Source organism: Chelmon rostratus, chromosome 15 (genome assembly GCF_017976325.1).
Source record: "Chelmon rostratus isolate fCheRos1 chromosome 15, fCheRos1.pri, whole genome shotgun sequence".
Lineage (NCBI taxonomy): Eukaryota > Metazoa > Chordata > Actinopteri > Chaetodontiformes > Chaetodontidae > Chelmon > Chelmon rostratus.
In genome coordinates, this window is record NC_055672.1 from 4914524 (window position 1) to 4932836 (window position 18313).

An 18313-nucleotide genomic window follows, 5' to 3' on the forward strand; every position below is an offset into this window, starting at 1 on the left:
CATCTTAAGTTTTTGTTTATATGGGTTTTATCAAAATTTGTAAACACATGCAGGCATGTCACACTTGTGTGCAGCAAAGGTTGGTTAAGTGAGTGAATTAATGCAATGTACTTCATGGTGAAGGATCTGGGCCTGCAGCTCCTGGATGTTGTTTGTGGGGATCGGTCGGTCCTGAATGACACGGTGTGCTTCCTCTATCAGCCCCTGGAGGTCTCTCACTTCCTGTTCATATTGTTCGTACTGCACCACTGCCTCCTAGATAAGAACACATGAAATTGCTTTGTTACTGTTGATGAACAGTTGAAACCTCCAAAATATTTATTTTAGAATCTAAAGAGAGAGCATTTCTCAAAATATTGGTATAAAAAAATTGTGACACAAGACATTCACATGAAACATCTAGTGTAGTTTTGAAGCTTGTTTACTTAGCAGCATTGCCACTCAAGCTGCTAGCTGTGCCTTTTGTGCAGGAACTCTGCTTTGCATATTGTGTCAGAATGCAGGATTGATAACGATATGATTTACTGTGCTGCAGCAATAGTGCCCCCTACTGTACCTGTAAGATGTTGCATTGCTGAATGGCCACGTGCTGCAAATGACTGGCTTCTTGCTGCAGACGCAGTGCTGTGCGACAGATGGCAAGGTTGGGCATCACCTCCTCTGGGACCTGCAGAGCACTCTGACACAGCTGCACTGCTTGCACCTGCTGCTTGAAGCTCTCCATATCTGCCAACAGACGCTGCAAAAACAGGGAAAGTTTATATGGTGTGAAATTGTTAACAAGCTACAATGTGCAAAGTAAGCATGCATTGCGCTTTTATGACAAATTACAGGTCACATCATGGATTATTTTAATGTGGTGTGGTAACCTGTCTCTGAGCCAGCTGTTCTTTGAGGCTCTGGCGTGCCAACTCTGGTGAGGTCAGTGTGGCTTGGACCTGCTCCAGCACAACATGTAGGGACTTAACTTCATACTCGAGGGCTTCCATGCTCTGAGGAAATATAATATTCCAATATAAAACATAAGAAAAATGAGGTAATTTATAAATGCCACAAACAAGTCAAATAGAAGATATTTTTTTCTCCGTACCTTATTTGCATCCTCCAGGCTTTGCAGCCGTATCTTGATACTTTGCTGAAGCTCCTCTGTGTGTCGACTGAGTTCACAAACCTGCTGGCTCATAGACTCGACCTGCAGCACCTCAGACAGAAGATCCACTTTCTCTGCCATTGATTCCAGGTCTCCATGGAGCTCCCGAGACTCACGAAGGACAGCCTAAGCACAGGGCAATGAGGCAGTGAGTGAAAGGCATGTGTGGTATGGTCTCTTGATTGAAAGAGATGGTTGATTCCCTGCAAAATGTGACCTTTCCTGAAATGTGTGTGTGGGTAAAAATCCAGGACTGTGAGTGGATAAGCATGAATCCAGCTCAAACCGTGCCCACCCACACTTTCTTCTCTACATAATATGGAGAGGGGTAGATAGCCCAATAACTACTTTTTGAAAAGCTAAAATGTATGTAGGTAAACATCACAATACAGTCCATGAGGATGCCTGTCGGGACAGCCACTCACCTGGTACATTCTTATCTGCTCCTGCAGATGAACAGAGGAGTTCCAGATGATGTTCGCCCTCAACAGGCTTTTGGCTTTCTCCGACCACCTCACAATGAAGTCCAGCATCTCATTATACTCATCTAAATAGCAGACAGCCTGAGGAGCCAAGATAAGAGGGAGGCCAAATAGTTAAAGCACAAATCAAACAAATAAAGTATGCTTACATACATAACTGTGTTACAATTTATGAATGTTATAGCAAAAAAATAACATCTGCATGAGTACAACAGAATAGCTGTGCTATGTATTGGAGACCTGAAAAAGCAAACCTTTTTGAGCCAGTTGTTCCTACAGTCCGCCAGCCGTGTTGTGTGATGATGCATCTCTGATAGCTTGCTGATGGCTTCGCCAAGCTGTTTAGCCAGCAGGGGGTTTCTGCGGCCAAACTCTTGCACAGCAGCATCCAGTTCTGAGAGGGTGCGACCACAACAGTCCAAGTCCTCAGCCAGGCTCTGAGAAAAAGAATGAAAGAATGAATCATTTTAAATCCTGACAACATCTAATAGTCCTGAATGATAGTACAATTTCTAAGCCAACTGTGTCAACTACGCATTCACAGCAAGCAAGCAAAAAACAAGTTGACGCACCTTGACCTCTTCTTTGGCATGATCAACATCAGGAGATTTTTCCTTGAATTTAGCAGAGATTGCTTTGAGTTTCTCAGATATGTCATGGATCCTGGAGCTGAAATCCTCTTTAATTTCTCTGGTTTTCTGAATCTCTCTCTCTTTCGAAAGAACCTAGAAAATATTGAAAATTTGTCAACAAATCCTACATGAGTATTTACTCTTGACATACTGTAGGTGTTCCCTTGTGGAATTGATATATGCAAACAATTTAGATAATATCTTTATTTATTTAAAGAGGCCCATTAAGGTCTTATTCACACTGAAAGTTTTATAAATGATACAGTACCTGATCCTCAATGGCACCCAATGCAAGTGAGACCTCAGCAAGCTGCATGGAGATTTCAGAGGGAAGTATAGTGTAGAGGTCCAGGTACTTGCTCTGTTGCTGCTCTGCTAACTTATCCACATTCTGACGATAAGTGATTACATCTCCATGAACAACCTATAAGCAACAAATGGAGGACTCAGATAAACTTTCTCAGAAATTATCACATTCAAATAGAAATGTCTGGGTGATGGATGTAAAATCAGAAGGATGATATTTCTTGTTATACATGTGAGATATACCTCAAGCTCCTGCAGCAGAGAATCAATGTCTGGTGTGGGATTGAGAAGAAGCTCCCTGGTCTCCTGAATCCAGGCTTTTACAACACTAAGTTCCTTCTCCACTTCCTCTCTGTCCCTCAGTTCCTGAGCCGCTTGAGCCCGCTTGGTCCTGGACTGTGTCAGGAGGCTGGGGGCAAAGTGAAAAATGGCTCTGTTGAAATTCTGAAGGGTGATATATAGTTAACTTAATTCATAAATAGCACAGAATGTATTCAATCTAAACTACAAAATTCAATCAAATTTATTTGTACTACTATTTATTCATTTAAAAGTATATACATTAAAACAATTCCACTAATTACACGTTATTTAAAATGCCACAGCCTTGCAGGTTTATCTTCTCATTACCTTTCCATTTGGTCTTGTACAGCTCTGATCTCCTTCAGGCTTGGCAGCTCATCCTGCTCATTTGTTGGTGAAGGCACTTCCACGTCGTGTAGAAGGCTGAGTGCATACTGGCGCAGCAGCGTGAGGGAGGAGAGCTCTCTTTCCAGGTCTTGGCTCAGCAAGTCGTGCTGGTCCAACAGAGACTGCAGGGTGGCTTTGGAAGCCTTCTCCACGGCACTGTCAGGGAAACGACTTTGGAGCTCATCAGAGACTGCTCTCACCTTCACCATCTGTACAAAATGATTAGAGAGAGAGCGAGAGAGAGAGATAGAATAGTGGATTTGGATGTTTGGATGGTTGTATGTTTGGAATCACAGGAATGTTCTGCTGATTGTAAAAAAAAAAATACATTTTAATTTCATTATAAAATACATATTTCCTCCATGTTCATGTCTGTGTACCTTTTCTCTAAAAGTCCTCCATTCCTGTGCTGTGTCCTCGAGTACTCTCTCCTGTCCCCGTGCCACGCTTCGTAGTCGTGTCCAGCGCTGCCACACAGTAGTCATCGAGCGACTGATGGTGGCTTTGCTGGCGTCACTACCCACCAGCTCCAGCTGGGCTGCTTGCTCCTCTAAACCACTCAGCTTCTCTTGGAAGCCATTCACCAGTGATACAAGGGACTGAAGAATCAAGAGACAATTAGAAAACTAAGTGCATAACATTCATAGAAGCAAAACCCATGAAAATGACTTTGTTTTGGTCTCTCATACCCGATGGCTGCATAGCTTATCTTCAGCCTCCTGGCCTGTGGCTGCCTTTGCAGTGGAAAATTCAGTCAGCTTCTTTTCAGCCTCATTCATGATCTCAATGACAGTCTGCCTTGCCTCCTGGTATGACTTCCATTGAGCCACACAGCTATGAAAAACAAATTATGTTAGAGGATAAAATGCCATCATTAACCAAACTGCTGTATTACACATGCACCATTATTCATTTTCACTACCTGTGAAGGACATCCTGGTGACACTGGAGCTGATCTCGGACCTCTACGCCTCTCTGCTTGGCAGACTCCACGCTCACACGGAGCTGCTCTTTGGCGGTAGGGTTGACCAAGTTCTCCAGCTGAGGCAGCAGGGCCTGCAGCTCCTCCAAATGGATGAGGAACTCCTGCTCTGTGGCCATGATGTCTACCTGCTGCCGCAGACACTCCTCATAGTTCTCCACATCCACACCCAGGCTAGCTTGTTGCAGGAAGGACACGGCATCCTCCAGCCACTCACAGGCCGACTGCATCCTGAAGTGGTACTTCTGGCACAACACCAGGGCGTCCTCCAGAGTAATCTTTACACAAAAGCAATGAAGAAAAAAAATCAGCTTTTGTGATGCTTCACACCAAATGACTGTATTTATGTATGAAGGTAAAATTGAACAAAAAATTAATGTATATTTATAAAGTTTTATAAAATAGTCAGTGTAATATTTTCCCACCTGTTTGGAGCTCAGTGCTTTCTGAACGTCTGCCTGCAGCTTTGCCATTTCTTCCAGGCTTGTATCTACATGTACCGGGACAAGCTCATTTGCGCTGATATACTTCTGTTTCTCCCTGCTGCTAAGAGCAGCCACTATTCTCAGTCGCGACTGTACTTCCTCTTGCATGATTTGCTGCTTTCTGATCCCCTCCTGCACCTTCTCCACCCTCACATCAACAATCACAGCATAGCCCAGTTCATCTCTGACCTGCTGCAGCCAGTCCAGCGTCCTTTTCATCTCTGTCTCAAAGTCTTTACTTTGGACAAACCTGTTCTCGCACTCTTCAATCAGGTCCCCTACTGCAGCCTGCAAAGATCGCAGCTCGTCTTGCCACAGAACCACTTGTTCCTTGGACGCATCATGGGCTGCTTGGTCCACGCGGGGTGCAAGAGTGTCCATCTGCTCCATGAGCCTTGACAAGTGAGAGTTGGCACTCTGGAGACTCCCTGCCAGAGCGTGGTAGTTCTTAAGCCTCTCTTCAGCTGACTGTGTCTCTGCATTAACTTTTACTAGCTGCTCTTTTGTGGCCTTTAACTCTGAGTCAACCTGCAGAGCCATTGCTTTGTGGTCCTCAAATGACTCCAAGGTTTCATCCAGATGCTCTACTTTCTGTTCAATCAACCTCTTCAGGCCGTTGTACAGGCTCACAAGCTGGGTCATTTCCTCTGGGCGCCACGGTTGGCCGGTGCTACGAAATCCCTCTTTCTTCTGGTTCAGTTCACTCACAGCTAGACCCAGGTTGCTCAGGTCTGCCTGGATTGCTTTGTAATCGCTCTGCAAACTGACAACCTCTTCTGTTTGCAGTCCTACAGGCTGTGTGCCCAGACTATTGAACTGTTCCTCAAGCTCTTTCAGTGCTTTATGAGTGACATCTATGAAAGAAGTGTACTCATTCCTTGTTAGAATGGCCTGCTGGATTTTCTCCTGTTTTTCTTTAGCTAGTGCTAATATGCTATTGTACTGTTGGGGAAGGGTGTTGAGTTTTTCATCCAAGTAGCAGTGGTCTACTTCATTCAGACTGGGCAATATTTCTTGGCCAGTTCTTTGTACAATTAGGAGAAGATTCTCATATTCAATTGCCTGCTCAACAATGTGTTGATACTTTAGGAGCTGTGCTTCCAACTCAGCATCTCCAACCATCAGATTGATTTCAGGGAAGGTGACTATATCAGCTTGTTTTATCCACAGGCATATTTTCTCCAAATCAGTCTTGAAATACTTTCTGGAAACAAATACTTTTTCAAGCTCCTGAAGTTTCTGGCCACATCTATGTAATGATCTGTCAAAGATGTTTTGCAACTCCTGCAACTTTGTGAGAATCTCATTCCTCTCTTCCTCGCTGGCATCCCTCATCAGGTCCCTCCCCTGAGACCACAAGGAGGTCAGCTCACTCTGATAGGCTTTCAGACTACTTTGGATGTTCCTACATGTTCTGACCTGCTTGGCGAGGTCATCAGGCAACAAAGCAATGTACTCCTCTGCCTGGGCCTTCTTCTCATTCTGCTGGACCCAGGAAATGGACTGGCTGACAGCCATGAGGAACTGTGTTCTCTCAGTGAAAGCCTTGCTGAGGTGTTTTCTGCGCTGCACAACCTTCACACTCAGAGATTCCACCTCATATTGAGTGTCTGTAATAAGCTGTTGCAGATGTTGCCGTTCGCTCAGGCCCAGCCGGGCCAGCACTCTGTCAGCGTCAGCCATGGCCTGTGCCAGCAGGAGCTGTTTGGCTTCCAACTCGCTGCAGATGCTCAGGTGGTCAAACAGGAAGCTCTGAGCCAGCTCTGGAGGAGGACTCATTTTCATGGCCTCAGACAGGGCGGGCTGCTGCTCCTCTGCCCAATCGCGAGCCTCTCTCAAACGGGCCTCCACTTGGCCCATATCTTCCAAGGTCACCACTGAGTCCTGGATTTTCCTCTCAATTAAGTTTTGCATCTGAGACCATCGCTGCTCAAAGTGGCTTATCTGCTCTTTCACCAGCTCCTTGTCGTCCAAGTTCAAATTCTTGATGACTTTTTGTTTCTGCTCCTTAAGGTCCTCAAGAGTGCCTTTTTGTTCTTCCAGAGTTACTGCAAGCTTCCGTAATGCCTCCAAATGCTGAGATGAACTTTCAGCATCCGTTCTGTGACACAAAGAAATTAAAAAAAAAATTACACAAGTGTGGTTTGGAGGACATGACATATAATAAGGATTATATGTTATTAAAAAGAAACTGATCTAAAACTTCTAAGAATAATGTTTGATTCAATAATAGTTCTCAAGGTGATCTCAATGATGGCCTTCAGCTCAGGCTTATAAAGGTCATTTCTAAAACCATCATGCCTTCACTCGAGCGCACTCATAATTTTCTGCTGTCATTGTCTGGGACTGTCAATTTAGATATCAGACGTTCTCATCAGCTGGTCACATCTATCCAATAGCTCAGCAACCCAACTTCACTTGTGCCTTAGTTCTTTCATGCTGGTGTTATGTGCACCCCTCCACCTCACCATCACTGCCCCATCTTTGCAGATTCTTCAGCTTCATCATTTCATCAGTCTATCAGTGTCAATAGAGTCATCAGCCACTGTCACCAGCATCTGGACTCTGGATTTATGTTGCTGATGCTCAGGGTGATGTCCCTTAATTGATGTAGAGTCTAAGAGCCAAAGACTTTCTGCTAAAACTTAATTATCACATATCATCTGTCATAATTAACAACTGTCTTTACTTTTTTTTACTTGTCTCTCCTGATGTAATGACACCCAATGGTCTTAGACAGACATCATCTATTAATGTTCCCTGTAATTAGTAGAAAACATTGTAGCAATGGTAAAAATGTCGACAGCAGACAGTGCAATTGGCATCTTCTTTCATCCTAAAAAAAACCTTATAGGTTTTGATCATGTCAGAAGATTATTAGAATTGAGCACAGCAGTACATCATCACTAATTTTAATTAACACATGATGTGCAAACACACCTGGCCAGATTGTCCCACTCTTTTGACACCTGTTCAAAGAGCGCTTCCACAGCAGTGATACAGTCATGATATTCTTTAGACCTCTGCAGGTCCTCCTCTCTCTGGCTCTGCAGCTTGTTGGCCTGATGACAAAGCTCAAGCCAGGAATGGCTCAGACGGTCAAGCTCTGCATGTTCTGGAGAGTCCTGGCCACCAGTCAATCTGCTCACAGTCTCTGTCATCTTGGTCAGGATATTCTGTTTAGACTGCAGTTGCTGGCTGCATTCCTGTGTGACAAGCAATAAACTGGATGATGACCCCAAATACATCCAAATAGTAAGCAGATCCCTACTTAATCCTTTAATAACCCACGCCAAAATGTTGGAGTAGATAATAACAACAAAATCACCAACAGAGTCATGTTTAGACTCACTGGACTGTACAGTATAGTTAAGACTAGACACACCGTGTATTTTAATTTCAATAATCATAAAAAAGAAAGAAAGACTTGCCTTTGTGTGCCTTGTCAAGGGATTAATGGTTATGATACTGTTCCCTACCTTGGCTTGTGACAGCATGTTTTGAGCTATCTTTGTCTCCAACTCTGCAGGCCTTCTGGAAAAGCTGAGGAGCTGCTGCTCCATATCCTGGAACAGGCTGGTCAGGTCTTGCTTCTGTTCCTTGATCTCCCTCCAGCCCTCTGAAAGCTCCTGGGCACTGGACATCCTTTCCTCTATCTGCAAAAAACACATGTACATCTAAAGTGAATATTTGCAGAATTATACATTATGAAAAAGTCCCCATTCTATACGACTCATTATATATTTTCATATTATACTAATATTATATTCATATACACAGAACAGTTGCAATCACATTGCTTGTATATTACTAACAACTGACGAAGAAATTTTTGAAGGGGAATACATATTGCCTATATTATGTCTTATTCAATGGACTGTGTGCCTGCCATACAGAACTTTGTAAAACTTTCTAATGTGTAAACACAGCACCAAGAAAATGTGCTGTTTTACATATGGTTAAAATCTGTCGGTCTACGAGTCATTATTATAATATACCAGTCATCACTGATTCAGAAAATTAGTCTTCAATGTTGTACAGTAGACAAGCAGGTAAAAATAACTGACCGTGAGTTTGACCTGCTGGACCTGAGCAGCTGCCACTCTCACAGCATCATCAGACAGGTCACACACAGAACACACCAGGTCCAGGTAAGTGCTGGCCTGCTCCTGAAGGGCCCTGTAGTGCTTCACCTGTGTGTACAAAAGTAATGACTCAAACTAATTTACAGAACAATAACTTATCACCACCACTGCATCCCAAGAGAAGGCCAAATTGCACTGAGTCAGTTACCTGCTTCAGTGCTTCCTGCAGGCCAGATGGTCCCTGATCATTGAGCTGAAGCTCCTCCTGCACTGTGGTCAGCCAGGTTTGGCACTGCTGGAGAGTGTCCTGATGGTTAACGTGTTTCTGTAGTTCTCGATCCAGACTCTGGTACACCTGTTGAACAAGGTGAGGTAAAACCCTAACTAACTTTATATCATAAAATAAAGAATCAGGTTTTTCTGAAAATGGTCAAATGTAGAGGTTTCCCAGACAAAGATCCGTATCACCCACACGTTGAGCAGTGCTGCAAATGGCAGAGTAGCTATCTCTAGTTCCCTGTTGGTGAGCCTGGACTTGTTGACTGATCTTAGCTTGAACTTGGTCTGTACAGCTGGCTACGAGATCTTCTCCTTTCTGCTTCAAGCTGGTGAGGCGCTCCTCAAAACTGGCTATCTCCTCCATTACTGCCTGAAACAGAAGTGTTACAAAATGCAGATTATGAAAAGAAGTACATGTGAATGTAAAAGTATTTAGAAGCAATGTAATAATATAAACTGCACAACTAATACTCCAGTACAAATTGTGAATGTTTGTAGAACAGCACGGTCAAGCTCACTTTGTGTCGGGCAAGTTGCTGAGTGGCCATCTCCATGCCGCTGGTCTGCATGGAGTCTGAGGTGACCAATCTACTGGACATCTGTAAGAGCCACTTCTCAACCTCTTGCAGTTCACTGTTGTAATCCTCGTGCTCCTTCACCCATTCCACAAGGTTCTGGACTTGTGTCTGAAACACAACACACAGCTAATATTAGAGATATATGCAGCTGTATGACATGCAATCATTCATTAATAAAAAAAAAAGGAACCGAGCATCAGCTTGTTTCCTGTTGATTATTTGCTAATACAATACAGAACAAAAAACATCAACACTAAAATCTCAGCAGAAACAGCATAGTAGTGCTCATACCGTAGCTGCTAAACAGAGATCTTGGTAGTCAGCCTGCAGCTTTTTCATGTTGTCACTTATAGTGGTGTCATGGACTGTGTCGAGCAGGGCCTCTCCTTTCTCAAAGACAGATTTCACCGCTGATTCATGAGACTGCACTGTCTGCTGGATGGTCTGGATATACGAAAAGTGAGCAAAAAATTGCAGATAAAATCATTTGGTTTTCTTGCTCTATTTCCACTGCATTTACAAAAAGAAAAAGAAAAAGATTAACTTTGTTACCTTATACTTTGCTAGCTGAGCCTTCTTCTGGTAGAGCTCAGCTTTAGGCTCTACACTGGATGCTAAAAGGTTCTTGGTCTCCAGCACCCATTGGGCCTGGGCCTTGTATTTATCCATAAAGTCTTTCGAGAGTGAGATACATTTCTCGAGGGAGCTGTGCTCTGTGCGCAGAGCTTCCATCAACTCCTTTAATTGGAGGAGACGGGTGTCCACCTCCTCCTGCAGCTGCTCTGCTTCACGCTCCTCCAAGAATGCCATGGCTCGCTCTGTCTTCTCCCTCATTGTCTTCAGGTAAGTGTGACCCTGCTCCATGTCTGCCTGAAGAGCCTGGAAGGTACATGACGCTACTTTTATCTGTGCACTGTGCTGACATTTCCGCTAATAACACGTGTCTTAAAGAGTCAGCAATAGAGGTTTATGCTATAAATGGTCTTAACAGATCAGACAATAACACACAGAAAGAATGTGCAGGAGATTGTACCTCTAGTTTTTTCATCTTCCTCTCCATAGCAAAACGGTCCACTGCATCAACACTGATAGCCACAGTCCTGAAGTTATTCTGAGCTGTGCTGAGCCAGTCTGAGAAGGTGCTGAAGACACACTGTGCCTCCTCAATGCAAGAAACCTCCTCCTGGAGCTGTTTGATTGTTTCCTACAACATTGAGGTTAACAGTTAAAACATAGCTATGGGGGAAGAATGCAGCTGAACTGATGACTCCTTTCCAATTATGTATCAAAACACATATTTTTTCAGCCAAGATTTTGAATAGGAATTCTCGGCCGGCTACTGGTATAAGAAACCATTTCAAAGGTCTCATTCAAAGATCTATTAACAAGCATGTATTGAAGTATATATGCATATAGATTCTATACAGAGATACACTAATTTCACAGCTATGGGTTACTGTGATACTGTGTGTCAAAGAGGTGGTACCAGTAAATGTAGAAGCAGGACGTGGTAGCGGGCTGTAATCTTGGTGGCTCTGGTACTGATCCGGCTGCTAATATGAGTCTCATCCAGAACCTGCTGAGCCAAGAGACTGAGGCCCTCCATCTCCTCTTGATAAACCAGCACTTCCTCCTGCCAGCTCTAATCAAACAAGGACCAATAGAGATGTCTGATCAATACTTAATCATATTCCAACATATTCATTAGACTGAAATTCTAAATGTGTCACATTACAAAGATTCCAGTGCAAATTAACTTCTTTTGATTCTGATGGGACTGCAGTGACCCATGCTCATTTAGAATGCAGTATTGTCACAGCAGCTGAAACAGCGCTAAAATACTACACAAAATTATGCAAATTTGTACAACAGTGTCAAACAGTTCTGTGTGCATAGCTTCTCTGCATGTAACACTGACCTTTATTAGCTGGAGCTGAGCATCTTTGGTGGCACGGTCAGACCGCCGGTGGCTACGCAGTTGTGCTTTGGTCTCCATGCCCTTAAGCCAGCTGTCAAGGCGCTGAAACTTCTGCTCCATCTGCCGGAGTTTGGCCAGAGCGCTGTTGAGCTGAGCCCGGGTGTCAGCCAGCCGGGCCTGGTACAACCTCCACTCCTGCTGCAGAGTCTCCAGTGCTCGGTCTTCGATCTGAGGCACGCCCCAGGGAATGACCAGTTCTCGACTGACCAGCAGGGTGTTAAGCAAAGCCTGGCCCTCTGTGCAGTGCAGCTGCAGTTCCTGTAGTTACACAGATGTGATTGAGCACTTTCAGCTCTCTACACTTTGAGTTAATATATTAACTGAATACAACTTGTGGCTATGTAGTGGTAGTAGTAGCAGCAGCACTTCATGTTCTGTTTATTTACAACTACATTTCCCCAGTGAGAATTTTCAGACCTGCAGCTTTTGCAGAGTTTCCTCCAGCATATCAACATCGCCCTCCAGTTGGGTGTAGCAGCCAAGCTTCTCTTGTTCTTGTTCAAGCCAGTCCTCAAATGCATGGAGGCCCCGCTGATACTCCTGGTGGGCTTTCACCAGCTCCTCTGCTTTGCCTACTGCCCTCTGAGGACAAAACAAAGATAAGAATTCAGAGTCATAATGTGAGAGTAACTTGATTCTAACTTTGCCTTTGACAACATTTGTTGATTATGCTGCCATTGCATTCAAATATTTACACTTTTTACATCGTTTACACTCATCACACTCCTGAAAACTGTTTGCTATCTTTCTTGGATTTTCTGATTATAAATCTCACTTGCCTCATGTCAATTTGTGTTTAAAATTGGAAGTTAAATGTATTAAAATGACAAGGGATCAGTATCATGAGAAGACACTAAATAAAAGCTTACGGGGAGACACTTTTAGACATTATTTTTTGTTAATACCATAGCATTGTCTTTGATAGTGTTATAGCGCTCTTGCAGATCTTGGAGCTCCAGTTGAGTGACAAAGTTCTCGGCGATACTGGCACTCTTTGCAGTGATGGTGTCCAGCAGGGTATTGTGGCTGAGCACTTCCTCATACAGCAACTGAAACAACAGAGAGGAGGAGTTACGCTATCGATCAACTGTGCATTTTTTTTAAGTTTAGACCTGCTGAAGTTAAATGGCTCATGTGACTTTAAATCCTACAATGTGACTTGAATCACAACTTGTAAAGTCTCAGGTTTAAAATTTCAAAATATCCTGCTTTTGAACGTCTATATGAATTTAATCATTTATATGCCTTGATGGTATACAGCATGATAAAGGAAATTGCAGTACCTTGGATTTACTCAGATTAGCAGTTTTATCTCTCATCTCTGGGCACTGTTTATCAGTGGGGTCAAGACTCTCCTCTACACGCTCCACCCATGCCACAAACTGGCGCACATCTTCCTGGTAACTGGTCCACTGAGACAGGGAACCCTCCAGCTGACTGTCGAGTTTAAAGAGTACAACAAAGTCAGACAATGGTGCAGTAGCTGTAGCAATTGCAGCAACACAAGACAGAAATAGTAGCAGCAGCAGTTAGACACTGTGTTCCCCATTTTGGTGGTAGAGAACTAACCTTTTGCACTGGATTGAGGCAGAGAGCAGGGCATCCCAGGAATCTTTTAGGTCCTGTATTTGCTTTTGGACTGCAGGCACTCCCTCAGCTGAGGTGTTTCTCTGAACTGACTCTCCTCTTGTGATTAACATCTTCAGCTGGATCTCCTTCTCCTGACGAGCAGTCAGCAAGGCCTGGTGCAACAGTCATACATGCATTTATTACACTACTGTAAAGGGCATTCAAATTGGTAACTAATTCAGAAAAATACCAGGGACTTTTTACCTCCAGCTTGATCATCCTGCTATCAAGAACATTTTTGTCAGCAGTGGGGGCACAGTAAGTCTGCAGCATGTGGCTGGTGTCAACCACCCAGTTCTGCAGCTCCTTCAGCCCTTGGGAGAAAAGCTGGTGCTCAGTGACTATTCTGTCAATCCGTGATGCCTTCTCCTGCAGGACCACCAAATGGGACACAACCAGAACATTACCACAATAGGTTTTGGAAACTGAATCCACAGTAGGCTCAACTTGATAACATGCAAAAGACATAAAGGAAATAAGCTTGTACATCCAATGTATAAGACTAACAATAACAAAAGAAAGAAATTAGTGTTTAATCATGATGAGTTAGTACCTTCACTGTTTATCACCTGTAAAATAATGTTAAGTCAGAGCTCGATCCAGTCTAGTGCCTCTGTCTCCTCTCCAGCTCTACCCCCAGAAAAGCCCCAGTGCACAGGCAGATTGGTAGGCATTACTGTACCTTGGTCAGGTTGGTTAAAGCTAGGTACTGAGCAGAGAGCTGCGAGACACGGTGCACAAAACCCTTGCCGGCCGCGTGTTCATCCCACAGCAGCTGGGCCTTCTCTTTCAGCCTGTTCAGCTGAATCTCGTGAGAGGCTAACTCCTCAAGCACAGACTGGAAGAGCACAAGCAGGTTATCAAAGAGGCATGCAAGCTGACACACAGATATAAGACAGTTAAATTCAGACACAGACTGAGGGGTTAGAGATGGCAACATGGCAAAAAGAAAAGCGAATGAGACACTTGGCCATTGTTACTGTTGATAAAGCTCTTGGTGGTCATGACGTGCAATCAAGGCCTCTGGAAATAGCTGGTAGACAGTTTTAAACAACAACAAAAAGATTCTACAAGCAATTCGTTTTTAAATGAGGCAAGTATTAATCTATATGATAGACACTGTTAAGAAGACATGAGAGTAGCAGCGAGGAGCAGAAAGATGGCAGTAACCCAAAAAGTAAGCAACTGGCTATGATAAGCTGTTGGTAGTGCTTACTAAAAGAATAATAGCAATGCTAAAATACTGCAACACTGGTTGAATGGTGAGTTTCTGCAGATGACTGGAACAGTCAAGTTGGCACTAAAGCATTGAGTGGTGGTTGTACTTGAACATTAGTGGTCTTGAACATGGCAGATGTTCCAAGCTCAGTGGACATTAGTACCTGTAGCTTCTGAAGCTCCAGCTTCTTGGCTGTGAGATCATGAAGCCTCGTGCTGCTCTCCTGCACAGCCAGCTCTGTGGCATTCAGGCACTCCTGAAGAGGCTCCGCACTTGCCTCAAAATCTTTCATCTGAGACAAAAGGTTCTGAAACACAAAAGACGATAGAAAGAGACTGCTGAGATGTTTCTTCTTTTTCCCCTGATAAGTGAGAAGGGTTGTTCATGTGCTTACTTGCAGATTTGCCTCTCTGTTGTGCAGGTTAGACATCATGTTTTTCCACTCCTCTCTGGCAGTGTTCATTTTAGTCCGAACTGCATCAACTTTGTCTTTAGCTGCGATACTAGAGACAAGCTCACCGTTCACAACCACAGCATTCAGCTTTGACTGACCTTGTTCTCTGTCACTAAGAAACTCCTGAGAGGGGAAGAAGAGATAAGAAAATAACTCAAGCATGTAGTGAAACTCGTCAGGACACACACGTCATGGTTTTTAGGTTGGCAGTGTGTCTCTGCTCATGTGATGTAACACAGATTGTTCTTGAGCTCACAGCACAGGAGGAGACTGGGGCAGCAGTGTTGCAGTGAGGATGCAGAGCTCAGCACTGTTTTATTCAGACTAAATGAGGACCAAATGTTCTTATGGACCACCTGCTGTGAGAGATGTATGGAATATATTGGGTATAAATTACTTACGTGCATATCTGAACTACTCCATTATATTCTTTAACATACTGACTTTGTTGTCTCAAATTATAATTAAACTCTGTTGGTTACCCTTGGTGGTAATCAAACCTGTAATTCTGGCAGCATACGGCCTGAGTGTTCCATAGCATGTGACATGTGTGCTGTACCTGAATCTTCTGCAAGCTACACGACGCCTCATTGAGATTTTGAGGTACATCGAAACACTTGGCCGTGTTGATCTTGGCATTGACCAGCCACTGCTGGAACTCTCTGAAGGCTGAGCGAAACCCTTGTTCTAGCAGCTTCTCTTTGCTCAGGCACTCCCTGGACGCTTGGAGACTTAAACTAGAAAAAAAGAAGGAAAAAAAAATGTCTTGTGTTCTACATCAAAAAATGTTAATTGCTGATCAGTTTAGAGAACCATACAGTTTTGCAGGTTCTTCTGTCTCAGGCTTGTTGGTTTGACCATTGGTATTTGAGGCATGTACGCTTCATATAGTGGCATGTAGTTCTGCTACAGATCCTTTTCCTTAAAGAACCAAGACTATTGTGCATTAGATTTGCAACTTTCTCACCTGTTGTATTCTTTAATGAGAGACGACACTCTCTCAGATTGTGTGCCCATGTCTCTGGAGAATCGGCACAGATCATTGAGTTGTGTTTTCAGACTGTCAGACATGGGTTCAGCTTTGACAAGTTCCTCCAAAGTGTCCTGTGTGGAAAACAAATAAGTAGCCACTGATAAACAGCCACAAAAATTAGCATGTCATATGCATTTCTCAAATAAATGCTATCATTGCTTGTTTCCAGTTAATGGCTGATTATTGGAACTAAACTAAGCTGAAAACTACCTTTGCTATCTGCCAGCCTTTAACAGCCTCCTCTCCATCATTTTTTCCCTCTGCTTGAGACAACCGCAGACGCCAGTCCTGTAGCTGATGGCTGAAGTCCCGCAGGTCCTGCTCCAGCTGTGCTGACCGGCTATTGAACTCCTGTTCAGAGCTGGCTATCTGGGAGAGGGCGGTCTCCAGACTAGCCCGTGTCTGCAGTGCTCCCCGTTCCCACTGTTCCCATGATGACAAGAGGGCTGCTTCCTCTCGCTCCATAGCCTCATAGCCCCCTGAGCCAGTGTGATCTCTTGCCACTGCCCCACATCTCTGAACCCGGTTCAGTCTCTCTCTGCCTCGCTGCTTAGAGTCAAGCAACTCCTGAAAAGGGGCAAAGGGAATAACAACTGTTACCTCTGTCAAATTAAACAAAAAATAGTTATGAGGTAAGTAATTCCCAAGTATAAATGCCTGCAAAGCCCAAAAGTGACAAAGCTTGGACTCCCTTGGAGCCTGCCTCTTGAAATATTTTGTTTAAGAAAAGTACATGTTTTTGTTAGCTTTTTTCCAAATCACCTTGCAAGCCTCTTGCAACAATAAAAGAAAATGAGCACACAGAAAACCAGAGGAAATCTGAGTAAAAAACTGCTTTCACCTCCTAAGTCAACACAGATGGATTTTGTAAAAACCATCTTTGCAGCCATCTCAAAGGTCTTTTCCACGACTCTCTGAATACACCAGTTGTAACCTCTTTAGCATTGGTGGACTGTATGTACAAGATTCCCTGGTGTCAAGAAGGCCTGACAAAATCATGCTCGAGTCTTCACGTGTTTAGGTATGTTGGGTTCTTAATCAGAGTAATGGGAACGGTAAATGGTAAATGGACTGCATTTATATAGTGCTTTTGTAGTCTGTAGCGCTCTAGAACAAGTCAGTTTTCACTCATTCACACACACAAATTAATTAATACAGTGGTGGCAGAGGATACAATGCAAGGTTAACCACCTAGTCGAGATTCCCCCCCAGTGCATCCTTGTCAAGGTATTCAGAGAACAATCAACAGGAAGAAGACCCTGGAATAAATATGAAATGACCAGGAGCAATACAGTTTCACTTCCTCACCTGCACTTTGGAGAGCTTTCTTTTAATGGAGACTGAATCTCCTGACAGGTCTGACCAGCGCTGGAGTTCCTCCTTTGCTGAAATCAGCCAGTCATTGAAGTCTCTCAGAGCATCGAGATACTGTTCGTGCTCAGACACAATGTTTTGCATGGACTGCACTTTACCCTTTGTGGAAGAAAAAGACAATGTAAACACCAACTACCAGATATGAATAAGGCACAGTCTAAATATGACTTTGTCAAATAGCATTTGCAAATATTGCTTGTTTGTCTGAGGCTAATTTCATGTCTGGGTAAGTGATGTGGGAGTTTGCAACCTTGAGAGTTTGCATGTTAAATCACAGTTAAATTCAATTTATTGTGCAAACATTATGTCTCAACTTACTTAATGTAAGCAGTCTTTTAATTGTGGCAACAATGTTGGCACCTTGCAACAAAAGTGTCCTTTAACAGTAAGTGTCTGCCCCGTGGAAGTGTTCTTCAATCCCTCCCCAATGTAACTTCTTTTTTGGCTGGCCCTGCTCTTGAATGACTAATCTAGGATTCAGCAATTATTTGCAAGTACTATTAAACCTATGCCAGTATTTAGATCACCTTGACAACAGCCGAGATATCAGCAAAGTGTGCATTGAGCTCTGCCCTCGACTCTGGGCCAAAGGTCTGGTCGGCAGTTTTTTCATGCATCTCCACTGCTTTGTCCGTTAGGCGTGACAGTGCTGTTGCATGAGCGTCCACATCAGCCTGGATGGCCCTGAGGCGTTCAAGCAAAGCTGACTTCTCTTTAAGGCCTGGCTGCTGAGGCAGAGTCATCCCCAACTCTTGCTCCACTGACTCCATCCACTGCTGCAACTGACTTTTGCTTTCCTGAAAGCTGGTCCACTGAGCCACTGTCCACTCCAGACGACTGTGGACAGTAATGACATTTTATAAGAAACGAAGAAGTGCATTTAAACCTTGATTATGAACTATGGTGTTATCAGCTCTGCCTGACTGTTTTCCCAGGGCACAGAGGATGACACATATC

The 18313-nt window shown here is 43.7% G+C and overlaps 1 protein-coding gene across 1 annotated transcript in view; it reads right to left on the reverse strand.

Annotated features, from left to right (window-relative positions):
* Positions 1-18313, reverse strand: part of syne1b (spectrin repeat containing, nuclear envelope 1b) — an 82010-nt gene that overhangs the window by 28042 nt on the left and 35655 nt on the right. Inside the window, exons 53-90 of the mRNA XM_041954159.1 lie at positions 17884-18193; positions 17291-17455; positions 16193-16549; positions 15917-16053; positions 15509-15686; positions 14890-15072; positions 14659-14802; positions 13959-14114; positions 13481-13645; positions 13217-13389; positions 12931-13084; positions 12553-12696; positions 12065-12229; positions 11588-11905; positions 11156-11311; positions 10703-10873; positions 10222-10548; positions 9961-10113; positions 9610-9777; positions 9285-9461; positions 9021-9167; positions 8795-8920; positions 8207-8383; positions 7668-7933; positions 4668-6828; positions 4183-4520; positions 3950-4094; positions 3641-3859; positions 3201-3469; positions 2814-2979; positions 2533-2688; positions 2205-2357; positions 1887-2069; positions 1576-1713; positions 1091-1276; positions 870-992; positions 557-739; positions 112-255 (exon numbers count right to left, since the gene is read on the reverse strand). Of these exons, the coding sequence (XP_041810093.1) occupies positions 112-255; positions 557-739; positions 870-992; positions 1091-1276; positions 1576-1713; positions 1887-2069; positions 2205-2357; positions 2533-2688; positions 2814-2979; positions 3201-3469; positions 3641-3859; positions 3950-4094; positions 4183-4520; positions 4668-6828; positions 7668-7933; positions 8207-8383; positions 8795-8920; positions 9021-9167; positions 9285-9461; positions 9610-9777; positions 9961-10113; positions 10222-10548; positions 10703-10873; positions 11156-11311; positions 11588-11905; positions 12065-12229; positions 12553-12696; positions 12931-13084; positions 13217-13389; positions 13481-13645; positions 13959-14114; positions 14659-14802; positions 14890-15072; positions 15509-15686; positions 15917-16053; positions 16193-16549; positions 17291-17455; positions 17884-18193 (9181 nt within the window). The remainder of the gene's footprint in view (positions 1-111; positions 256-556; positions 740-869; positions 993-1090; positions 1277-1575; positions 1714-1886; positions 2070-2204; positions 2358-2532; positions 2689-2813; positions 2980-3200; positions 3470-3640; positions 3860-3949; positions 4095-4182; positions 4521-4667; positions 6829-7667; positions 7934-8206; positions 8384-8794; positions 8921-9020; positions 9168-9284; positions 9462-9609; positions 9778-9960; positions 10114-10221; positions 10549-10702; positions 10874-11155; positions 11312-11587; positions 11906-12064; positions 12230-12552; positions 12697-12930; positions 13085-13216; positions 13390-13480; positions 13646-13958; positions 14115-14658; positions 14803-14889; positions 15073-15508; positions 15687-15916; positions 16054-16192; positions 16550-17290; positions 17456-17883; positions 18194-18313) is intronic.